The 23,929-nt window shown below is 44.6% G+C and overlaps 6 protein-coding genes across 6 annotated transcripts in view; 4 read left to right on the top strand and 2 right to left on the bottom strand.

Moving 5' to 3' along the window:
* Positions 1-1,757: 1,757 nt before the first annotated feature.
* On the top strand, positions 1,758-4,060 carry LOC131892934 (ran-binding protein 10-like). Its single transcript, XM_059242805.1, has one exon. The coding sequence runs from the start codon at positions 2,186-2,188 to the stop codon at positions 3,731-3,733; it is 1,548 nt and encodes a 515-aa protein (XP_059098788.1). The 5' UTR covers positions 1,758-2,185; the 3' UTR covers positions 3,734-4,060.
* Positions 4,061-4,646: 586 nt separating this feature from the next.
* On the top strand, positions 4,647-7,666 carry LOC131892932 (H(+)/Cl(-) exchange transporter 4-like). Its single transcript, XM_059242803.1, has 3 exons — positions 4,647-6,608; positions 6,720-6,748; positions 6,831-7,666. Exons 1-3 carry the CDS (start codon positions 4,853-4,855, stop codon positions 7,485-7,487), a joined length of 2,442 nt encoding a protein of 813 aa, XP_059098786.1. The 5' UTR covers positions 4,647-4,852; the 3' UTR covers positions 7,488-7,666.
* A 250-nt stretch (positions 7,667-7,916) lies between these two features.
* On the bottom strand, positions 7,917-9,726 carry LOC131892939 (progestin and adipoQ receptor family member 3-like). Its single transcript, XM_059242809.1, has one exon. It carries the CDS (start codon positions 9,094-9,096, stop codon positions 8,164-8,166), a length of 933 nt encoding a protein of 310 aa, XP_059098792.1. The 5' UTR covers positions 9,097-9,726; the 3' UTR covers positions 7,917-8,163.
* A 749-nt stretch (positions 9,727-10,475) lies between these two features.
* On the top strand, positions 10,476-13,387 carry LOC131892933 (zinc finger protein 569-like). Its single transcript, XM_059242804.1, has 2 exons — positions 10,476-13,031; positions 13,099-13,387. Exons 1-2 carry the CDS (start codon positions 10,806-10,808, stop codon positions 13,216-13,218), a joined length of 2,346 nt encoding a protein of 781 aa, XP_059098787.1. The 5' UTR covers positions 10,476-10,805; the 3' UTR covers positions 13,219-13,387.
* Positions 13,381-14,690, bottom strand: LOC131892940 (uncharacterized). Its single transcript, XM_059242810.1, has 2 exons — positions 13,890-14,690; positions 13,381-13,823 (listed from the first exon to the last, which is right to left on the bottom strand). The coding sequence occupies exons 1-2, from the start codon at positions 14,595-14,597 to the stop codon at positions 13,680-13,682; spliced, it is 852 nt and encodes a 283-aa protein (XP_059098793.1). The 5' UTR covers positions 14,598-14,690; the 3' UTR covers positions 13,381-13,679.
* Positions 14,691-19,188: 4,498 nt separating this feature from the next.
* Positions 19,189-23,929, top strand: part of LOC131892942 (uncharacterized) — a 5,720-nt gene continuing 979 nt past the window's right edge. Inside the window, exons 1-2 of the mRNA XM_059242813.1 lie at positions 19,189-19,765; positions 19,833-23,929. Coding sequence (XP_059098796.1) covers positions 19,516-19,765; positions 19,833-23,929 — 4,347 coding nt within the window. The 5' untranslated portion in view covers positions 19,189-19,515. The remainder of the gene's footprint in view (positions 19,766-19,832) is intronic.

The following is a 23,929-nucleotide window of genomic DNA, read 5'->3' as shown; positions in this document are numbered from 1 at the left end:
TGGTAATGATCACATGCAAGCTATGTCTAAAAGGGGAAATTTAGCCAGACCTCCAATTGATTATTGGGGCCAAAAACAAGTGTAAACAATAATATGGCGCCCCTGGTACACAGAGATGTTTTCATAAAAACATGCACACACATCTCTTGGGCTGATTGAGAGGTCTCCGGCTCAAATGGAAGATAAAAAAATTGCATAGCTGGAATTTGAGTTATTAATTGTCCTAAAAGCTAAATTCCAGAACTTATCACCCATCCTGTACAATGGTGCCAATTTTTCTGGACCAATTTTTTTTTTGGCACAAGAATGTGAGTAGGACAATGCATTTGAATAGGCTTTTAAAACTCTTTTGCCCTTAATGAGATACTAACACATATCTTATAAAATTTGCACTACTTTCATGGAAAAAGATATTCAATGAATCTAATGAAGTAGAAAAGCATGGATGATTCATTGCAAATAACTAAGGTTTGGGTAAAATGATACCCCTTTCAAATTTCTTATCAATATCAAAACCGTCCAGAGGCTAAAGATAACACATAACAACCTGGTTTCTGATATTTGTAGATCCTGGAAAATATTCATTTTGTTTTAAACAAATTGCTTGCTGCAATATTTGATTTGGAGGGTATACCAAATTTTTTGGAAACCTAACCTCCAAAAAAGTAAGCTGTGATTTACCATGCACATTCTCACCTCAGCTCTACACTAGAATTCAATCCACGCGTATAAGATTTTCATATTCTTCTCTTGAAGTACCCTTCTCCTGTGTACTTTTACGATGACTTCCTCTCTGAAAATCCCTGCCAAAGTGCGTGAGTTTGCCTGCCTGACCCTGTTCGTAGAGTGTTCCCTGTTGAGTCAGCTGGACCCCCAACTTCGTACTTTTTCTTGCTTCTTCTTTTCTCACAAAGAGTTGAAGCATAATTTTGGAAAAATACACAGCGTGCCGCAAGCACTCGAAACGAAATATGCATAAAATTACATTTATTTTATTTGCTTGATGTTTTTAGCGTGATAAAATCTACTTCTAGCCTCAAAATCTACCCATGGTCTTATAGTAACTAGCGTGTGATCTAGAATTAGAGAAAAGGATATTTGTTGCAGATGTGGTTGTAACTTTTGAAAAAAATCACAATTACTCAAGAATAATTGCTGGAAGTTGTGTCTTACAACGGAAGTATCATTTCAGGAGGGATATAAAGATTTGTTTCATTGCTTGAAAACCCGAAATATTTGTCATCGAAACCGAACGATGGCCTTACCTTTGGGTTAACGTTAACGGAAATGGGTGATGAAGTTGCTTTTATGTCGATTACATTGTTTCCATCGTCTGAAATGGAAAAGTTCTAATTCTGGTCAAAGTTAGGTCCCGGTTAGATGGCATTTGTTCCAAGACAATGTTTAAGCTTGGATCAACCTTCGATCTTTATAAACCTCCTGTCACTTCTCACTTGAGCGATCTTAGTATTCATTTGGGCAGAAGTTTATTAAAAGCAAGATGATATTGTCCACATATTGGGCAAGAAAACTGAACAGTGAAAAACGATTCAATCTTTCTTGATTTCATACCTCATGAATTGCAGGAATTTAGGAAGAGGAACATCAGCCCAAACAAAGTTCAATAGTTGCAAAAGTTATGATCCACGCCATCAAGATATCAGACAATGAAAATATCTCATTGTGTGCCTTTGTCTCTCTTCAAACTCTCAATCCTCACCCTGAACTTCGTTTCTGATCTGTCGTCTTCTTTTTTGTCAGCAACTCAGTTCCAGTCTTGAAACAAGAACAGTGACCCGTTTGCTCCAGTAGTTCTTGCGACTTGTTCCCAATACACGGGCTCTTTTTCAGTCACCACACCCCACCCCATCCTTGCTCCCATCCAACATCCCATTCAGTTTCCACGATCTACGCCCCTTGCCCTTCCCAATCCAGCCTTTAAATCGGCTTCCTTTGTGTTCTAGACGCTTTGTGCGTATTACGGAAAGCCAGAACAATCAAGGCTCTTGGAGACCTTGTCAATCCGCCATCGAAGGCTGATTTTGTCCTGCAAGCCCGAGTCAATCCTGATCGGGCGGTGGATAGATTCTTGATGGATATGCATTGGTAATTTGATCTGAGATAAACTCATCTTCCATCTGTCTGCCATTCTCTCATCCATCCATCCTTGCTTGCTTGCTTGATCATGAGTCGTAGCCAGGATCCGGGGTTAACCTTGGACGAGAGGTTGAAGATCCTCTATCCTAGTGTGGATGAGACGGAAACGCCCTTGCCTCGTAGTTGGTCCTCCAAGGACAAGTACGATTACATTGGCTTGTCCCTGAATAATCTGCGGGTACAGTATAAGGGTCATGGAAAGACACATAAAGACGCTTCGTCGGTTCGAGCTACACATCCGATACCCACCTCTTGTGGCATCTACTACTTTGAGGTGAAGATCGTGTCCAAGGGGCGGGACGGCTATATGGGGGTGGGCTTGTCAGCACAGGGCGTGAATATGAATCGACTGCCTGGGTGGGACAAACACAGCTACGGCTACCATGGAGATGACGGGCACAGTTTTTGTAGTTCGGGCACGGGTCAGGCGTATGGGCCGACGTTCACGACGGGTGAAGTGATCGGTTGCGGAATCAACTTGGTGGAGAGCACGTGTTTCTACACTAAGAATGGACACAATTTGGGCGTGGCCTTCAAGGATCTGCCGCCTAATTTGTACCCTACAGTGGGTCTGCAGACTCCGGGAGAGATTGTAGACGCCAACTTTGGACAGGAGCCGTTCTTGTTCGACATTGAGGGCGAGATGATGGAGCAGCGGATCAAGATCCTGGGTCATATCGAGGACTTGCCCACACCCGGTCGCCACGGGGATTGGCAGTGTAAGCTCCATCGATTAGTTTCAGGTTACCTCGTGCACCACGGCTTTAGCGCCACGGCAGCCTCCTTCAATGAACACACCCACCAGCCGTTAAATGAGGAGCTGAGTAGCATTCGGAACCGCCAGGAGATTCGCCGCCTGGTCCTCAACGGGAAAACGGGCGAAGCTATTCACTTGACCGAGAAGCTCTACCCGGACCTGTTTCCCAAGAATCCCAACCTGCTCTTCTTGCTCAAAGTGCGACAGTTCATCGAGATGGTCAGTGGGTCGGAGTCCTTGGATGCCGTTCGATTGGACTCGGACATGGACGTGTCGGCTACCAATGGGAAATCCGCCGCTGATGCCACCAATGGCAACTGCCTCACCTCCGACCACCGTGAAAACAATGACAACAACCCCCACAATCCTCACCATGACGACTCTATGGACGTCGATCTCGCCAGTTCGGCGTCGAACTCGGGTACACGCCCACCGCCGCTCACCCGGAATTGGGATCTCAACTTCGCCAAACTCATCCAATTCGGCCAGAGCCTTCATACCATGCTCCTAGGTCTGGAAAAGACCCCCGGATTAGTGTCGGACCAAGATCTAGCCAGTCAAGAAAAGATGCTACAAGACGCTTTCTCACTTCTGGCTTACTCGGACCCGTTCAATAGCCCCGTGGGCTGGCAACTGGACCCCCAAGAGCGCGAGGTCGTATGTGATGAGCTCAATTCGGCCATATTGAGATTGAGAAATCTCCCGGGGCGACCTTTGTTGGAGCAAAGTATTGAACAGGCCAAAGACTTCTTGAAGCTCATGTCCAAGCACGATTTGGGCGCGTGCGCCTTCGCCAATGTGGATGATTTCCTAAGATGAGATCCCCACATGTGCGGCGCTATCTATTCAATAAGCGTAATGGTGAATGACTACATACAAAAAGAGAGCGAGAGACTGATTTATCAAGAGTGTGAATGTGTGAGTGCGTGATTTTTGTACGTATTCAATATCCTGTGCAAATCCATCGCCAACCTGTCCAAAGTTTACGAGTTCGTGTTGGTCGATACAGTCTCCTGGCACGCCTTCATCGGCGGCCGGATTGGGTCAGTTTTCCCGTGTCTTTTCATGACTCAAACAATTGTTCCTTCCCGGGTTCGGGTGTAATCATACAAAGTTCTTCTTAAAATATAGTACCTCAGAAATGTGTCTCTGATTTTTTAACGCGTTACAACTATCAAATTAGTTTGATTTACCTTTTAACAGATGTTTATTTTCGTTACAACGACGCAACCCCTTGTGCATGCAGTTGTATTCTAATTACTTCATTTAAACTTGTAGGTATCAATGCTGTTGAACCAAACTAATGTTCATCATCTACATAATGATCAATATTGATTTTTTCTTGCTTACACATCTTTTATTCTGAGATTTCGATATAAATAACAAATCATACTTTTTACCATTCATGGTCATTCTTTCTCTTGATAGAACAGAAAAAGCCGAATACTTCTCACTTGTTAAAAGGTTAATTCAATTTGGTGCAAGGTACGACAAGGTACTCGAATCCCTTTGGGTACCACGTACGGCCAATAGAGGTCAGGCCAGCCTCATCCCTCTCCGTGAAAAGATTGTCCACAAGGTCGATACTTGCGCATTCGAGGCCCTCTTGCCTGACCCGACCTGTAATTTCCATCCAAACCCTGGGAACCTACATGCAGCCTTCATTTAGGTCTTACTCTTAAGTTTCCATTCATATATCTCTCCGAACCCTTGCTTCTCACATCGCACCCTGTTTGCAGCTGTAGTCCTTGAGTAACAGACTCAAATCTGAATCAGCAGAGTGAAGCAGAAAAAGGCCGTCACGGACCTTCTGTTCATAGTTCTAAGGTGTCCTTTCGTCTCGTCACATTGGCATAAACTGCTCGTTGAGGATTGATCTCATCTGGAGCCTTTTGGAGTCCATTGGGAGAGGCACGGGGCTCTCTTGGAACCAGCACAATGAACCGCAGTGGTAGCCAGAATATCATAGACGTAGGTGGAGGGGTGGGTAACTCCTTGGGGAACACCTCAGACGACGATATGGTGGAATTAGAGCGCGAAGGAGCGCCTTCGACCCGGCCATCGGGTGGGATATCGCCTCCATTAGACGGCTCAGGCTTACCTGAGGAGAATATTCCGGGTTTAGGGCAGTACGAGGACTTCCACACCATTGATTGGCAACGGGATATTGCCAGGGATCGGATGCGTCATCGACTTATCGTGAAGAAGAAGAAAGATTCCATTTTGGAACTGATCCGAGGTGCCCATGACGCCTGGTCGGGTTGGTTATGTGTTTTGGTAGTGGGTTTATGTGCCGGTATGATGGCGGGTGTGATCGATATTGGCGCCACATGGCTGACAGACTTGAAATTTGGACTGTGTCCCAGTGCGTTCTACTTGAATAAGGAGCAGTGTTGTTGGTCTTCCAATGAGACCGTAATCGATATCTCCGGGAATTGTTCCTTATGGCTGACTTGGGCTGAGGTGATGGGCTTCTCCAAGCACGAGAGTGGGGCGCCCGCGTATATGGGTTTGTATTTTTTCTACACCCTGTGGGCGTTGCTCTTCGCCACGTTATCCGCCAGTTTGGTTCGCATGTTTGCACCCTACGCGTGTGGATCCGGGATTCCCGAGATCAAGACTATTTTGAGTGGATTCATTATTCGCGGTTATTTAGGCAAGTGGACACTGCTCATCAAATCTGTGTCCATAATGTTGGCCGTGGCCGCAGGTTTGAGTTTAGGCAAAGAGGGTCCCATGGTGCACATGGCGTGTTGCACCGGGAATATCTTGGCTTATCTGTTCCCGAAATATGGTAAGAATGAGGCCAAGAAGCGTGAAATCTTGTCTGCAGCTTCGGCGGCGGGTGTTTCCGTGGCCTTTGGCGCGCCCATTGGGGGTGTACTCTTCTCTTTGGAAGAAGTTAGCTACTATTTTCCTCTGAAGACCTTGTGGCGCTCGTTTTTCTGCGCGCTTATTGCAGCCTTTGTGCTACAATCGATCAATCCGTTTGGCAATGAGCATTCCGTGCTATTCTACGTGGAATACAACAACCCGTGGCTCTTTTTTGAGCTCGTCCCTTTCTTGATACTCGGCATCATCGGCGGACTTTTGGGTGCATTATTCATCCGGTGCAATATCTATTGGTGTCGATTCCGGAAGAGCTCACGATTGGGCCAATATCCGGTGACTGAAGTCATCCTGGTGACATTGATGACTTCTCTCCTAGCCTATCCCAACAAATATACCCGCATGAACACATCCGAGTTGATCTATCTACTCTTCAGTCAGTGCGGCGTCACCAACCAGGAGGAAATTTGCGACTACACCAATCGCAATTTCACCAACGTCAACCAGGCCGTGAACATCGCGGAGGCCGGTCCCGGTGTGTACGCGGCCATGTGGGAATTGGGCCTGGCTCTAGTCTTTAAAATGATCATCACCATCTTCACTTTCGGCATGAAAATCCCAGCTGGACTTTTCATCCCATCTCTTGCTATGGGGGCCATTGTGGGACGAATGGTCGGGATTGGCATGGAACAGATAGTCTACTCGTACCACGGAGAGTCCCTGCCCTGGTTTTTCCGAGGGGAGTGTGCTCAAGAGGAGAGCTGCATCACGCCCGGCCTTTACGCTATGGTGGGCGCAGCTGCCGTGCTGGGCGGGGTCACCCGAATGACGGTCTCCTTAGTTGTGATCATGTTTGAACTAACTGGTGAGCGAGAGAGCGAGCGAGAGAGAGGAGAGAGAGAGAGAGAGCTTTCAACATCTGGATAAGTTAATTTATATTACCATAAGTGCCAACTCGTTCCTTTTCATTTTCCAGGTGGTGTGAGGTATATTGTTCCCTTAATGGTAAGAATGTGAAATAGGATGTTTTTATTGAGACATTGCTAATGATAGTTTTGTTTTGTTTTATTATATTATCTGACTGAAGGCCGCAGCTATGGCTAGTAAATGGGTGGGCGATGCCCTGGGTCGAATGGGAATCTACGACGCGCACATCAGTTTGAATGGCTATCCATTCCTCGACATCAAGGATGAATTTTCGCACACAACCTTGGCGGCCGATGTCATGCAACCTCAAAGCAACGAGCCCCTGTCCGTTTTCACCCAAGGATCCATGACCCTGGGCGAGGTCGAGGAGATCCTCAATAGCACAGATCACAACGGTTTCCCCATCATCATCTCCACGGAATCCCAATACTTGGTGGGATTTGTGCTCAGAAGGGACCTCGTGTTGGCCATCAAGGCCCTTCGCAATCGCATGGAGGACGTGTCGCCGGATGCCCTGGTCCTTTTCACCACATCACCCTCAACCGATTCGCATTTGCTCGGGCACAATTCATTGGGTGAGGGGGGCTCGAACCCGGTGTGTCCTCTTCAGTTCAGTAAGATTGTGGACTTGTCTCCGGTCACCATCGCAGATAAAACTCCCATGGAGACTGTGGTAGATATGTTCCGCAAATTGGGACTCCGTCAGACTCTAGTCACTCACAATGGTCGACTATTAGGCATTATTACCAAAAAAGATGTGCTACGTCATATCAAACGGATGGACAACGAGGATCCGGAATCGATACTCTTCAACTAAGTTCCACTGCTCCCGATAACTTGGATACATTAGTCAAAACATGATGATTAATTATTGATATAGGTACTATTGATGCTGACGTTATCTGTTCTTGGCCATTGCCCCACATCATCATCATCATCATCTACAATTCTACATCATTTACATTCCATTGCTTTTGAATAGATTATGAGATACTAGCCCATAACATGTTTCGTTTGGCCAGTTCAAGCTAGATTTTCCACCTTATTGAAACCAGAATCGAAAGAACTCCCTTTTTTGCCAATTTTTTTTTGTCCAAAGAAAATAACAAGACCGGCCGTGGAATTTTGTGTTGATAAGTACGATTTGCCTTTATTGCACGCAAAGATTCATACATTGATTATGTGATTGGGGAGAGATCCCAAATTGGAAGGAAGAGGTCTGACAATGTAAAGATTGCTGAGTGAGTGTGGATGTGCATAGGAATTTAATATATGTATATCATGATCAAACCTATTCGTCCCACCTAATTGATGGGACTTGCGGGTACAGTTTTGTGTTTGTCTTTTCACAATGATATTTGAAAAATCTTAGAGAAGAGAGGTAAAAAATTCATAGAGCATGTTGATTTAAGCGATGATGAAGGAATGTAGTCAAGTGATATAATGGAAAGGAGAGGAGGGAGAGGGAGAAATGGAGAGCAAAGAGGTGTGTTTCAGAATCCCAGAGCGATTTGTCTCAGTTCGTCTTCATTGGGAGGAGTCTCGCAACCCGTGGACAACCGAAAGAGAGCAAAGGTCACCCCGGTATGATGCCAAAAGAGCAAGGCCAAAAAGATGAGAAGGTGCCACCATTGATGCGAGTGACCAACGATATCCACCAGTCCCGGAATGAAGCGCTCGGGCAACTTCGTGATGTAGAACAGGAATGCCACACCACATATCACGTACATGATCATGATCCTCGGGAACATGACCGACACCAACCCGTTAGAGAAGCCTCCACTTAAGTAGATGTAATGAAGGGTGGGCACGAACCCATAGATGGCCCACACCGTGAAAAGCCCAATCCGAATATGGGCGTACTCCTCCACAGCGAATTTCGGGTGAAGTTGCATTCCGGCGGCGATCATGAATATCCCACCCACCGTGATGAAGTAGAAGTTGCGCCAGGATTCGTGGCACCAAAACGCATAGTGAATCCCAGAGAGATAGGTGGCCAGCAAGGCCAGAGTAATGCCGGCCAAGTCCCATGACAGACACCTCCGGGACACTCTCTCCGAGTGGCATGTGAACGTATGGAAGAGACTAGAGAGAATCATGCAGGCTTGGTAGCACAGGAGCATGCCAGTCAGCACCAGGAGATCAACGGAAGACACCAAATGGGTCGGAATAGTCAGGAAATCACGGATGAGGAGGCCCACGAAGAAGAAGAACCCTATCAAGTGGGTCCAAATGTTGACTGTCTCATTGTGAAAGGTGAACGTGCTCCGGAGACAGGCGATCAGGTTCATGGATCCCCGGTAACCGGATCGAATGAACGGGTTGGACCGTTGGTAGGGATCCACCTCGTCGATCTTGTACAAACGCTTGCTAGCCATGATTGAGGCTGGCGTGGACCTCCGTTGTCGCAGCTTAATTGCACTCATAGTGGAACATCTTGGGAACGCTTCCAAATTGCCAAATTGTTGTCGAGTGGTCGGCTCGAATTTGACCTCTCACACCCGGGTACGCATGCCCTCGCTGCTTGTTTTTCCTCCCAACCTTGGGGAAGATCGAAGGATGAGCTCGAGAACTGCAGAAGTGTATTCAAGAAGGTCGAGAAAGGGAAATCTTGTGTGGATCACAAGGATGCTGCAACGCTTCTCATTCTTGTGCCTGCAGAGCCAGTAGCCATTCACCAAGTGGACAAACAGGTCTGAGGCTTCGACACCGAGGTTCTCAAGATCAAATACATGATGGCGATGGCTCTTTGCATTCGTTTCCTTATCCACCACCAAGTTTGGACGAGTTCTCCTGGACAAAAACGCTAACGACGGCGACGGTCATGGCGTTGTCAGTCCACTCGTCTCTGAGGCTGCACGCATCGTAGCTGTCACAGGTTTCAGGGTATTCCTGGCGTGGTCGCTTCCCTCACTTGATCGGATCAGCTCATCGGTCCTCCTCAACCGCCATAGTACTTGAATGAAGTGTTCGTTTGCAAGTCTGTGAACCGAGCCAGGACGAGTGAACTGCGTATTTTGATGTGCGTTCCTCGGATGATATGTATGTTAGCCACATTGCCTGAAGCAATCACCCATGCCCTAGATGGTTGGTTACGTATTTGTTCACAATCTGATATCTTGAGGTTGCATAATCTTCCCAGCTCTCAAAACCTCAACTACTAGCTAGGGGATCCTGAGGGAGGGCTTGTTTACCCGGTTTTGTAACAATGTCGTTAGTTTGAATAAACTGGTCAACGACACCCACGATTTGTATAATAAACTAGGAGCAGAAGTGCAAGTCAAATATTGACCCCAGCTCGTTGACGAAGTCACATTGTTTGAAGGCTAAATGCCATTCCTCTCTCACTCTCGCTCTCTCGCTCTTGACGAGCCTTATCCTCATCAAGCGACACTCCTTTCCTCTCTCAGGCCTTCTTCAGTTTTGATGCATGTATTTTCGAGCTCTCACATTGGCCCTTGGTCTTTTTTCGTGTATGCTTCCAAGAAGTGGAACATGCAAAGGCCGTCGGAACGAGTACATAGGTGACGCTCCCGCAACCTTGTCAGTCTCTTTGCCTCCCTATTTCCCACACTCCTCGGGATCCGCTTCTTCTTCTCCAACTGAAAAGGGCTCTCGCCATTAATAGCTTATTCTCCCTTGGCGTTTCCCCCTTCTTTCAATGGAACAGCCCTGTACGTCAATGGTCTTGGAATCCCAGCACCTGCTATGCTGGGTAGTACTTCTCCGCTATCCTCGCGGTCTCTCTTGGCTGGTTATCGATTTTCACCAAAGCTTGCACAGGAGCTCGGGTGGTTGGGTTCACGGACGGCACTTGGAGATGAGGATGAAGAGGAAGAAGGAGAAGGCGATGGTGGCGGTGGTGGTGATGGTGGTCGTAGAAAGCCCCTTTCTCCTCTCCTGGAGAATGGAATGGTGGGTGCCCTCGACCTAGCCACCAATTCCGCGTTGGATGGATCAGGCTGACGGGAAGCCTCTGTCTAGGTGGTGGGGGATAGGGGGAAATGGCTGGGAATTGGTGATGCATAGTTGGCTTGCGGCGGCAGGGGGAACTTGGCTGGTCTTACTGGGAACCTCTTGGAAGGAAGGGGAAATGGTTGCTTGGTCATTCTTCTAAAGACACCAATGTGAGATCATGGCAGAAACGAAAGTGAACAAAGCTAGTCCCAAGGTGGATTTCCCTTGTTCCATTTGTGAAAGCCGGTTTTCCAACCCAAGGGACCTGGGGACGCATATTCTATCGGATCATTGCGATGACAAACCGACGTCCAAGAGCCCACAACCGCCGGAAGTGGCTCCCCTGACGAAGAAATCCGCATCGTTAGGGGGACATTTCATGAATTGGTCCACTGCCAGCCATGAAGCGACACCTATACCAGCAGCGGTAAAAGCCATTCAAATGCCTTTGGGAGAACCCAAGAATATTGTGGTAAGTGGACCGATCATGACCACATTTGCGGCCCCATCGCCACCCATTGGCAATGTCATCGCACTGCCACGCCCCCCCACAGCAGAGGAACAGAAACAAAAGTTCATTATCTTGAAGGTGGATGAACATTTAACTCGATATGTTTGCCTTCTTTGTCAGAAGGAGTACACATCCCGTTATAACATTCGGATGCATATGAACATGCATAGCGGCAAAAATGTGCACACTTGCGACTTCTGCGGCCGTTTTTTCGCCCACAAACATGTGTTTGAGTCCCATGTACGAACTCATACGGGGGAAAGGCCGTTCTCTTGTAACAAATGCGGACGAAGTTTTGGCGATCGAAGCAACCGTCTCTCCCACCAGAAAAAGTGCAAAGGCGAACCCGACCCGTCTGTGGTCAAAGTCAGGAACAAAAATATCGTCGTCAGTAATGGCGGCAATAACAACAATAACGGCAACAATGATACTCGGAATAGCTGTTCTCGAAATATGAACAACAACAACAACAATGGTCAGGTTGAGGTCTATGAATACTTGGAAGTTGGCCGCATCAAGAGCGAAGACGAAGATGAGGATGAGGAAGAGGATCTTGAAGAAATTGAAGAGGAGTACGATGACGAGGAAGAAGAAGTTGAAGAAGAAGAAGAAGAAGAAGAAGAAGAGGAAGAGGATAATATGGGGAATGATGACGACGTTGGTGAGCGATTTGAACCTCAGATCGTTTCGGTGGAAAGCATCGGGCAAAAAGGTATCACCGATGAGGATGATATTGTCGTTCCCAATGAGAAAGTACTCAATGAACTGGACTACGACGACATCATTGACGATAGCTTATACGACGAGGACTTGGAAGAGATTCAAATCGAACCCGACATCATTGACTACGACGATGACATGGACATGGAGCAAGATATGAACCAAGACAAATCAGGAGTGACCGTACAAATGTATGAAGAACCTCAATCGGGATTCAAAGTGGGAAACCCGATTTTTTCCTGCAGTTTTTGTAACGAGAAGTTCAAGGACCAAAAGGTTTTACTAAAGCATCTGAAAACGCATCTAAAATTCTCACGTACTCCCTCTCAAAGAGACTTGGACATTGGATATACCAAACAAGGCATTCCCAAGGGACAGTTCATGTGCTTATTCTGCGGCAAATTGTTTGTCAAAGAGGAGCAAGTCAAAATTCATAAGAACGTTCATCTCGACGAGAACTCGTACAATTGTCGCTTTTGCAACCAAATGTTTTCCAACTTCAATGTTTTTGAAGATCACATGAAAACCCACGGGGATACCAACAAGATGAACTGCGTCCACTGTAACGCCCCCTATTCTAGTCGACACGCTCTGGTGCAACACCAATTGACATGCTCTATGAACTTGGAGGTGAGGACCACCCGGAAACGCCCACCTAGCCAACAACAAAGCGTGACGGTGTCTCTCCAATACACAAGTAGCGTGGAATCCAAGCCTATTCCCGCTTTGACACCCATCACACCCAAAATGCCCTCGGTTTCCATCACTCCCCTAAAAGCCACGCCCATCACCGTACATCTCCCCACTGAACCGGTTCCTATGGCCTCAGTCACGCCCAAGGAGCTTCGCAAGTCCCCTCGGACTCCCAATTTTGCTAAGATCAAATCGAACCCGATTGAGGTGCCGAGTTCCGACGGTTATAAACCGGATAACAATTCAAACAATGTTATTAACCGCAACGAAATTCACCCTCCTCCCAATGACCATGAGGTGGTGCAGGGCTTCTGCCAAAGGCGCTTGGCCAATGGTCAAACCAGACTGATTTGTGTGACCTGTGGTAAACATTATACTACCATGTATAATATGCGCCAACATCGGAACATTCATACCGGCAAAGGTCTTCATAGCTGCCGGTTCTGCGGTAAATGCTTCACCCACAAACACATCTGGGAGGTAAGGGAGAAACACGTTCAGGTTGTGTAGGTCAGAGAGTATAATTATTATCCATTTGTTGTTTTAGACTCACGAGCGGATTCATACCGGAGAAAAGCCTTTCAAATGTACTCATTGTTCCAAAGGATTTGCCGATAGGAGCAACTACAACAGCCATAGAAAACTGTGTTCTGGAGTTCAGTCTTAATTGATACTCAGATATTCGTCAATCACTCAATGATAATACTCCAATCTAGTCTTATACGTGTCCCGCTTTAACGCATCTAGTCATCCCTTTTTTCATTTTTTACCGTATTTTCTTGAAGATTTCAATCGACTATTTTAGCTACAAATAATAAAAGTCAAGATGTTTCGAATAGGGTCGGTGTTTTAATGAGAAAATCGGTTGAGTTTGTGTTTTTCATCTTTTTTCTGAAAAGGCCATCTGTTCATCAGTCACTTATGGAAAATGGTCGGGGATATGCCCTACGGAGCTCGCCGAGGAACCAATCCGGTTGGTAAACAGGAACAATTACCTGAATGTATGGGCCTTTCGGGAGATTAAAAAGAGCGGACCAAACATGAGTGAGCGTGGCTAAGAACCCACACGAGTTTGGTCATTCAAATCTGACATTAGAGAATCATCTGTACACTCAAGACTCCACTTTTCTAAACGCTTTGATATCCACGTTGACGGCTGCGACGACGGCCCAACAAATAAGCCACGAGAACCACCACCACCAGAATGGCCAAAGCGGCTCCGACCACAATCGGGACCACATCATTGGGCTCATAATCGCAATCCATAGGAATCTGCAAAAATAGACCTTTAAAACATGCCCCAGTCCTATCAAGGTCAATATATGCTTTCAAAGTTACCTGGAATCCTTGGGCGGGCGATTCTTTGGTTCGGAAAGCGTCCACTTGAACGTGAAGAGCCGACACGGTGGTATTCATCAAGGTCTGGCCTTGTTTGGGCTCATCCGGGAAATCGTAATGAAGGTGCGTATACATGGATATTTGTCCAATATCCGAACACAAATAGGATCGACCCACGGGCACCTTGAACATGAAATGCTCGCTGGCCAACAAACCCGTATCCACATCCAAGTACGAGCTGATATTCATCGTCACATTGGTCTTGGGATCCATTTGACTGAATCGGGCCATCTCAAACGTACCGTACATCTGACGAACACCATAACCCGGAACGGCCGAATCGTTCTGATTCATGGCGGCAAAAACCACCGTCAGATTGCGGTACAAATTCACGGCCGAGTCGTTCAAAGCCGGGCTAGACCAATCAAAAGACAAGACCTGGGTGTTGTTCCCGCATTGACGTTGAGATTTGTCCACCACCGCATTCACGGGTAGGTCCAATTTGAACGTGGTGCTATTGGGAGCCTTGTCATGGCTATCAAAAAACTTGGAGGAGTTCGGGAAGGGCACGGTAAATTCCATGGCGAATTGAGCCAAGATGCAGTCTCCAACGGTCCAGTTGCCCACATCCGGGGCTAGAGAATGAGGTGGGGAGGCCAGAGCCACGCCCACAGAGCAGGAAAGGGCCAGGAGAGCTTGAAATCTCATGGTTAACTTGGGCGGAACTTGAAGCGAAATGAAACTCCTCCTGGAAAAGGCAAGACAATGGAGTGAGTGGCGTTGGCGTAGGATGATAACTCCTAATAGTAAGGCTGGGATGTGAATGAGAGAGGTACAGATTGAGAGTCAGATTGCGTGGCTGAATGAGTCAAAAATGCCAGATGAATGCGTGATTGAGCTTTGAACCATTAGTGGTTATGAAATTTCAAATACTGGGATTTGCTTTACGCTTTGTATCTTTCTAGAGAATGTAAGAACCTTGGAGTAGTTTTAGAAATTATCTTGGTCAGAATTGCGAAGGATTTTGTCAAGAACAATGATGTTGGTTAGGTTGTATGTTACACAGGTCCCACACGGCAAAATATATGGTTTAAAGCGGGTAAACGATAAGTCTGACACGAATCAAGACTTATTGAATGGTTAGGTTTAATCAAAGCCTATAGTATTAGTTTTAACGAAATATAAACTACGTGAGTTGCCTTTTTCAAGACCAACATGAATTTTGCAGCTTTTTGTTAACAAACCGACTCGTCATTGTTTGTCTATCTGGCTCATGATAGTTAATTATAAACTATCTGTCCCTTAGATTTTTCCCTCTATTACTTATTGCAATGATTACACAACGCTTCACTTCAAATCTTTGGCTTGCAATGCCCGTGTTTGGCAGCACTGAGACTGGTTTTAGTTGCCAAGTTGTTTGACAAGAAATCATAGATTTGGAAAAGAAATAATGCTGACAAAGAAAATCTTGAAGCAAGTGCACTGGGAAGACTTTTGCTACAATACCAAGCTTAGAAGGAGTCCGTTAATACTCTTTTACTTTGATATCAGAATCCAAACTTGAGCAAATGATATGCATCAACATGATCGTTGACTGATCACGACCTATAATTTCTTTTATGGTAGATGATTTAGGGATATATTTTAGTGCGTGATTTGTTATCAGTACTTCTTGAAATTTCTTACCTTGGTGTAGTTTCCAAAAGTAACAGTAAAATCGATTCCTTAAGAGTGCCGTAGAGTCGAAAAACGTTCCAAATCTCCCAAAAAGTGGCCAGTTTTTTCGCTGATTAAAATAAGGACTCAAACCTAGAGCAACGAGTCTTTCAGAGGGGAACGTGGTTGACAAATGGCTCAAAGTACGCATTTTATAAGGCGTCCTCATATCCAGAATTTAGCATCGAAATTCAAATCTAAAACTATTTTGTTTCATGAAGTAAATCTCTAAATCAAAGTTACCAGACAACCAACTTGGACTTTGGAACGAGGACCCTCCATGAAATGTTTAAAACTTAATACCTACGTTTTTACCATTTACGGCAAAATTTTGGACAAATCACCAAAATGTCGTTTTAGGATAAAACTCCTTTTTGTACCTTTTTTGACGTTTTTCATCCTTACTTGTTAAATATGGGCGGATTGAAATGGTTCTTTTACTTGGACAGGCAGGAAATAAATTTGTAAAATGGTTATAAATGTAACCAATACTTTTGAAGAACCGCAAAAATATGGTCACCTTACACTAAATCCAAAACAGTTTAGATTTCAATCTTCATTAACAAACGATTTTATGAAACCTTGCTTCCTTCTGTAGTTCTATTTCCGACTCAAGCAAAAGAAAGTACACGAAATCAACCCTGAGGGAATTGACAACACCAATGCCATGATGGCAGCACTTGATAAGTAGCGAAAATGTCACCCAGTGTTGTCACCGTTGCGGTAAAGGTTATTCTCCACCGATTAGTTGGCGGTGCTACTTTTTTAAATCTTAACCTGACCTAATCAAACCTAATCTAACCTTACCTAACCTAACCCAACCTATCCTAACACGATATTAATAACTCTTAACGTCTCTTTTTAAACCTTTTAACATTTTGCCACAAATTTGAAAATGAGCACCACGAACTAATCGGTGGAGAATAACGTTTATCCACCGGTGCTGATGAATTTAACTCCCTAGTGAGCATTGATATCGAAAGCTCATTCTCATACCAAAATTAAATGCTTTCAGTCCAACGCCTTAGTCTTACAAAAACTATCTATGATAATGAGCTGTTAGTTGTAGCTCTCAAAATTAACCGGTTTTTAACTTTATGTGGCTGATTTTGCTACGTTTTCCCTAACCTTTTTTGGCAATTTTTTCCACCTTTAAGTTACCTTTTTGCTTATTTTTCCTGTCTTTTTTTCCGAGCGCTACTGATAAGTGCTAAGACATCCACAGACAAGAAAAAAAAAAGAAATGCATTGAGTACATTCTTGTTGTCAATTCAGGCCAATGTAACTTCAATCGTCTAGAACTAAAACGCAACTTCTAACTTTTCTGTTAATTTTCTTCGATATGGTTTTCGTATCACGGCAATTTTGGCACTCTATGTGCAGCCTTGGCCATCTAGAGGCCTTGACCCGCCTGTGGGCCCCAAAATGAAGAATTATGGACCACGGAGTTACCTTGTCATGGTGCTTAGAATGAATGTCAATAAGAAATGTGTCCATCTTGGTCAGAAGTAATGTGAACCACAGGAGTATGGACAGGGATTCCAGCCTTGAGAATAACGAATAATTTTGAAGGTTAAATAATTCTATTATCTTTGTACCGCATGCTGCAAAAAGCGTGGCATGGGCCGTTCAGGCAGTCTTAGACAATTGGGACTGGCTTGGGCGCTACTTGCTTTTTTTAGCACTATCAAGGCTTGAAACCTTGTAGCTTTTAATCAAAACAAAGGCATTAGCACTTGGGATTTCCTTCCCTGTAGCGGTGCCCCAGCGAAAACTCGTGATAAACCAAAACAAAAAAAATCCCTTGCCCGATCCGCCAATGTAGACATTTCAAGTTTATTATTGCTAAATCAACTGACCTGGTCCCTGGCTCATACTCTCTCAAGAGGCAAAACTCAACTCAATTTGGTAGCCAATTCTGTCGATTTAACCAGTTATAAGTATTTGAAGCAAAAACAAGTTTTAGACAATCAATTGACTGTTTTTTTAATGAAATGGGCATACAGGTGCCAATATTTTGATTTTACAGTAATGCTAAAAAGGCAATAATCAGGTAACAGTCACAACTAGTCCCAGCCGCCAAACACTGCCCAAACGGCCCATGGCACGATTTTTGCCGCTGGCGTTAAATAGTTACTGGAAACCCTAAAACCTTCAAACTCATCCCTTATTGGCGTTTCAGAACATAGTCAGCACGTTGCGTCTGCCTTAAAATGACTTAGACAGTAGGTACCTATAATAATGCATTGTCATCAGTTTCATCCAACAACTGAATCAAAAGCTATGCGCTCTCCAACCGCAGCGCATAGCTTGTTACTTAATAGCAACCTTTAATAGCTGATTCAAAAGAAAAAATGAACTAGTCCTCGCTTTTTAATCAATGACAAGAGAAGAGTTAGGGCTGATTCATTTACAGAACTTAGAGGGGACAAAAATTTTGATTGAATCATTCCATAGAGCTGAAAATTGAAACAAATATATAGCAAATTGGGTCCAGTCTTGAAGATTTCCCGATCATCCATACATTCAAGGTTTAGCCCGATTTGCCAACTTAAATTTGTTTGTAGACCAAATATTGTATAAGATTGAAGGAGTAACAATTAGACGAATTATCATCCTTCGGTTCAATTGTACCTGGGATTACATTCATTGTTAGTAAAGCCCGTGAAAACCCAAACCCAAGAGATATCGTTTTTAAAACCTAAATCTTAAAATTTGGCTCGCACAATCAATAAATTTTCAGGTCGATTTTTTTTGTTATGAGGGTTATCTTACTGAAAGTGGCTATTAAGAAGTATCGTTTGTGCGACTTGTGCTAAGTATCTATTAACAAAAGTCGTGAAAATTTAATGGGAATTCATTTACCATGACGCTTTTGCTCTTTTATTAAGAGATAGATCGCCAAATCGAACCAAGATGTCGAAATTAGCTTTTGTGGGAGTAAAATATGCAGTGTGCAAAAGTGTTGCCTTATTAATCCAGGGTCAAAGCAAACCGACCATCCTTTTCTACCGAATTCTCATTGGGCAAGTAGGGTAGAACGTATTTAGGAAAGCCCTGTCAAAACAAGAAATTGAAATTCATCTCAGGGATGAACTATCATACCACTTGGCTCCGATAATAACCCGTTTCCTCTGAAAATGACAAATCCCTCCTCAACATCAGGTGGTCTACTTCATGGAATCACCTTGCACAATAGCCATGTACGTACTATACTGTACACATTTCAGATTTCTCCATAAACCTCCAAGGCTATACAGCTGGTCTTCTGCTTGGAACTGAATAATCAATAATATAATCTTAAGAACGTACATATACCTGTTTCGTTGTCAGGCTGCCTTTACTCAGTGGAATTCTCAATTCGATTGTACAATGAAAAAAGATATTGTGCGGACTTGCATTTGGCGTGTTTAGTCATCGAAAAATCATTCAGAACTTCCAAGAAGCTCTCTATGGAGCGGTGGAATTGTGACGTCACGGGCTATAGAGTCCTAGACACTGCTGTACGGCCAAGGCGCTTCCAAGAAGCTCTCTATGGAGCGGTGGAATTGTGACGTCACGGGCTATAGAGTCCTAGACACACTTCTGCTTTGTCGCGGATGAGAGAAGAAGTGACGGTACTTTGTTTTGCTTGTTTCGGCTACGAGAGGACCAATAGGCAAGAATTTCATCCATATTCTGTTCCTCTACCAACTGATAGAGTGTGCCTTTGTGAATGAACGAAGCAAACAGTGAGAAAGAGTGCGAGGCAATGTCACTAAAACTAGTCGAATCAGGTAAAAACATCCAAAGTGTTAAGGCTCCGGAACGGTGGATTTCACACAAACTCTCAGAATGTTCCTGTTCAAGTGATCATGAGTGCTTTAGGGGATTGTGATTGTAACTATTACATTGAGCGGCATTTAAGGACATGTTAATTCCCTGGATCATCTTGACTGCCTCACTGGGGGTCGTTCAAGAAAGTCATGGTTTCATCAATCCACCCAAACAAGCAGAATTTGTCGCCGGGAGCTTCATTATCACCCAAAAATCCCTCAATGAAGCTCCCTATCGATATGCCGGAATCTTGCGCAAGGCTTTGGACAAAGTGGAGCAAAAAGATCCACCGTCTAAATCAGATGAAGAGAGCTGCAGTGTCAGATACCGGATCAATCCCTCAGGTTAGTGAAAACGTTGGCAGAATCGAACGAACGCTTGGATTTACATTTTTAATACACCCTATTTCAGGTCGACCGTCAAAGCTCCGAATCATTGACGAAAGCCTTTCCATAGTTCTTCGAGACAACAACACCGTGATCGTGGCTGCTAAAATCTTTGCCGAAGTGGCCGCCAAAACCTGGATATGGAAAGGCATTTACCTCTTGTTTGGATGTGTCAAACTTAGTAGTTGCAATGGGCAAATTGTCACATATAAAGCGGATATTGACTTTCAAATCGGATTTCAAGCTTTTTGGATAGAGGAGAAGAAAAAACTGTCGTTCTTCATAAAGCCCGTGAATACCGCCATCAACAATGTGGAAGTGTCCGGATGTCATCCACCCTGGTATCTCTCTTGGTTCAAGACATGGCAAGATTTGCTCAACGCAGGAGTTCAAGAAGGCTTTGAAGATTTTGCTCGGACATATGAACATCAAGCGGAAATCCCAGAAGGATTCTCACCCCTTGATAACGTGTTCATCCATTACAAAGTGACCAATCTGATATGGAACAAACATTACGTGATCTTTCAAGCTAATGCTACCTTTTCAGCCTTGATTGACGGAAAAAACCAGACGTTTATTCCCACCAATGAGAACAGAGCTTCTGTGCCAATTGATAATTGGAAGACGATCAGTCCCAAAGATGGACAATCCCATTTACTCCAAGGAGTTCGGGTTTCCACGGAGTTCTTGAACTCACTCATGTGGTATGCCACAGTGACAAATGTGACGAGATACAGTGGCAATGCTCAAGTGTTGGACTCGTTCATCAATGGGACTATATCTTATTCACCTCCCGAAATCCGAGTGGAAAAAGATGAGTTGCTTGGCATTAAGATTCCTCATGGTTTAGTTTTGGCAACATGCCGACCTGTCACGACCAGTGACACCAAGACCCTTTTCAAGGCCGAATTTTATGATCTGGCTGGAAGTGGCCGGGTGAAATTGAAAACGAGTTTGTCCAACAAAACCGGACTCACGGTTAGCTTGAACGAGTTAGACTTGAGCAACATGAACACTAAACCTTTTGAACCCAAATTACCCCTGCCTGAAGCTTTTGAGGAAGAGCTCATGCGGAGTGCAATGGCCAAACTGCAACCGGTAGTGAACATCTACCTCAAATCGAAACCACTCTATCTCCCAGACAATATTTCTCCTTTCGCTGATGCACCAGAGATGCATCTGGTGACAACTGGAAATGGGACAGGTTTTGCTGAGATTTTGAGCTATTGCACTTGCAGCAAGACTCTGGCGTCTGCTTACTCCAATTGTGACTCAAGATCTCACATTTGTGATGGCAAGATCATTGACATCGACCTCACTCCGTTTGACAAACCAGAAGACGGCGACGACTCGAAAGTTATCAACTCAATCAAAGATGGCATCAAAGGGATTTTTGGTGCCGCCAAGGATGTCATTAGCAGGCGTCTAAACCAATCAGAGCCCAGGCATATTCCTAAGGTGACACAGGCACTGAATTTCCCAGCAATCTTCGAACAAAGTGTCCAGAATATCACCTATTTTGGATTCCATTTGACGTTCTTTGAAGATGACTTTAATTGTAAGCTAAACAAATTTGGATCCCGCGCCAAGGTGTATTGGCTTTGGCAAACGTCTCAATGTACTCCATTGTTCTTACAAGGGAAAAACTCCCTTCAGTACTACTACCTCAATGCCACAACCCTGAAATTTGGTTGTGGAGATGAGTTTTGTCAGAGTTGCCAATATCCAAACTTGGCAGTGGATCCCATTCAGAAGGAGCAATGCAATGAGCTGAACGACCAATCTTACCAAGTGGGTTCACCTGTGATCACACGGTGGGAAATGGACCAACCCGTCAAGGCTTTGGTGGCCAATGTCTTTTTTGATGAAGAATTCTGCTCCATCCATCAAAGATACGTTGAACCGCAACTGATTTCCAGCCATACCAATTTGGGTCTCACTGAATCCTTAGCTTGTGGCGAAGCTGATTCTGGAGATTACATTAACGTTCAATTAACCAATGAGACGGTAAAACATGCTGTTTGGGAGTGTAATAACAAATGTCAAGCATGTCTCTTCCGGGTTGAAGACGTGAAATTGGGTGATTGCCATACCTTTCAGCATCACGTGCAAATTATGTTCACCCAAAGTGTTTACCGAGAATTGGCTTTAAAAACAGCCACTCCATTGAGCACAAATAATGCTGCTATTTATGTGGGAATTGGCAGTTCTGTCTTAATCGTGTTCCTTGGAAGCCTAATTATTATGTTCATATGTAAATGGAATTCCAAGAAGACTAGTCGACCATCAAGTAGTATAAGTTTTAGCAAGGAGAAGACCAAATGTTCAATTGTCTTAAAGGACTTATGGACCAAGCACATTGGAGTACGATTCCTTGCGTGGAATAAGTTTGAAATGAAGGCTATTCAAGAGGATGTCATTCAAAATATGATGTTGGTGATTAATGGCGTAATGGCTGTTGTCTTTGCCATCGAGTGGAACAGTGACAATAACCCTTTGCTGACCTTGCACAACAAATTCAGCGATGGCGTGTCCATTTCGGTCGACATTTTCAACACGGACAAAGTGGCGGTCTTTGCTGATTGGCTCAATTTGTTAACTTATTTCGTCAACATCATTAATGCCGTGCTTGCCTTCCTGATTGTGATCACATGGAGCTTCACCAAAACAGGCTCAAGGACCCTGTGGATGAAGGTGAGATTGCTCTCTTCAGTTTTGCTCTTGTCGAGTATCTTTGTGGTGATTGCCAGCGTGATTTTCTCCACATATTTCGATGACCTCGTGACATTGGAAAAGAATCAAGGCGTGTTTATAACGGACAACCAATCCATGTACAATATGGCTTCGAAAGTGCTAAAGGTGTCGCTTAATGGTTTGTCTTTGACAGTGATATCTTTCACCATAGTATTCCTATTCCATGGCGTTGGAGGTGGTCTTTATTTCGGGACCATTCTATTTAGACTCTTGCATTTACACTCAAAACGATCCAATATGGAGATTTTGACCACTCTCTTGGTAATTCTAACTGTGATCCAGCCTTTCATTTGTCTTCATCCCGTGATCATTTGGTCTCAAGACTCCAACCACAATTCTATATTCCTCATACTTATCATTCTCATTTGGTTCTTGCCCGTGATTGTTCACGCCATATCTAAAGCTGTGATCACTCATGGACGGCCCAAATTCATTTCCCGGATCAATTCTCATAACCATGACTCTTCCGCCGAAAACAAGACAAACTTGTCCCAATCAATGAGGCTCAAGGACCGATCCAAGTTCGAACACCGTCAGAGAAAGCTCGGACTCATATTTGACTTTGCCGTTCAAGTGATGCAGATTTCGTTTTTCCTGGCGTCGTTCTCCATTATCACGCACTTTATCATTCATACAGAATTCAATCAAAATCGAAAGAATCTACAAGATTTTGTTCTTCCAGCAATCATCTCGGTGTTCTGTTGGATGACCTCCATATCATATCTTTTATTGTCTTTGGTGTTAGACGAATCGCGAAAAGACTCAAGACTAGTCTTCAAGGACCAAAATCTGGAGTCAGCCAGGAATTTGCTGCGGAACTCGCTCAAGAGACGACTCCAGACTCTTGATCACCCGAGTGGACCGTCCAATCGTAGACTTCCTCCGTTGAAGCCAATGCGAAATCTTAGACGGACATTACCGGCCAATGTCAGTCTGTCTGAATCACTTAATGGGCGTGATATTCATCCCGAGGATTCGGCTTTGGTTAACGTCGCTAGCCGGGTAAAGGCCACCCCAGCTGATGTCCGACAAAAAGTGAGGAAATTTGAAGAGATCGGCCTGAAACCGATGGTAAAGAGGGCTGAAGTCTACGCCAAGGATCCTGTTGAGGAAATCAGTGATCCAGAAGTTGAAGTCTCGGTGGAAGATCCAAATTCATCCAGTTGTTGGTCTCGAACCAAGCGATTGTACCATTTTCTGGTTGAAACTCGTGAGTACAAAGATCCTTTGAGTTATGGTTGGAGGATTAAGTTCCGGAGGATTTTCCTCAGTTTGGGCGTACTGCTCTTCACCGCTCTGACTATTTACACCGTCATTTCCACCCAGGATTTCTCATCTAAAGCAGAGATTCAAAAACTTCTGGATTTT

Source organism: Tigriopus californicus, chromosome 2 (assembly GCF_007210705.1).
Source record: "Tigriopus californicus strain San Diego chromosome 2, Tcal_SD_v2.1, whole genome shotgun sequence".
Lineage (NCBI taxonomy): Eukaryota > Metazoa > Arthropoda > Copepoda > Harpacticoida > Harpacticidae > Tigriopus > Tigriopus californicus.
Note: the sequence above shows the minus strand (reverse complement) of the source record. Positions and strands in the feature narration are given on the sequence as shown.

What these genes read in the sequence shown, in the direction of transcription:
- LOC131892934 (XM_059242805.1), top strand. Translation starts at nt 2,186, where the DNA reads ATGAGTCGTAGCCAGGATCCGGGGTTAACCTTGGACGAGAGGTTGAAG.
- LOC131892932 (XM_059242803.1), top strand. Translation starts at nt 4,853, where the DNA reads ATGAACCGCAGTGGTAGCCAGAATATCATAGACGTAGGTGGAGGGGTG. An exon ending in GATCATGTTTGAACTAACTG is followed by an intron (nt 6,609 to 6,719) that starts GTGAGCGAGAGA and finishes TTCATTTTCCAG; the next exon opens with GTGGTGTGAGGTATATTGTT. An exon ending in GGTATATTGTTCCCTTAATG is followed by an intron (nt 6,749 to 6,830) that starts GTAAGAATGTGA and finishes ATCTGACTGAAG; the next exon opens with GCCGCAGCTATGGCTAGTAA.
- LOC131892939 (XM_059242809.1), bottom strand. Translation starts at nt 9,096, where the DNA reads ATGAGTGCAATTAAGCTGCGACAACGGAGGTCCACGCCAGCCTCAATC.
- LOC131892933 (XM_059242804.1), top strand. Translation starts at nt 10,806, where the DNA reads ATGGCAGAAACGAAAGTGAACAAAGCTAGTCCCAAGGTGGATTTCCCT. An exon ending in CCCACAAACACATCTGGGAG is followed by an intron (nt 13,032 to 13,098) that starts GTAAGGGAGAAA and finishes TTGTTGTTTTAG; the next exon opens with ACTCACGAGCGGATTCATAC.
- LOC131892940 (XM_059242810.1), bottom strand. Translation starts at nt 14,597, where the DNA reads ATGAGATTTCAAGCTCTCCTGGCCCTTTCCTGCTCTGTGGGCGTGGCT. An exon ending in CGCCCGCCCAAGGATTCCAG is followed by an intron (nt 13,824 to 13,889) that starts GTAACTTTGAAA and finishes CTATTTTTGCAG; the next exon opens with ATTCCTATGGATTGCGATTA.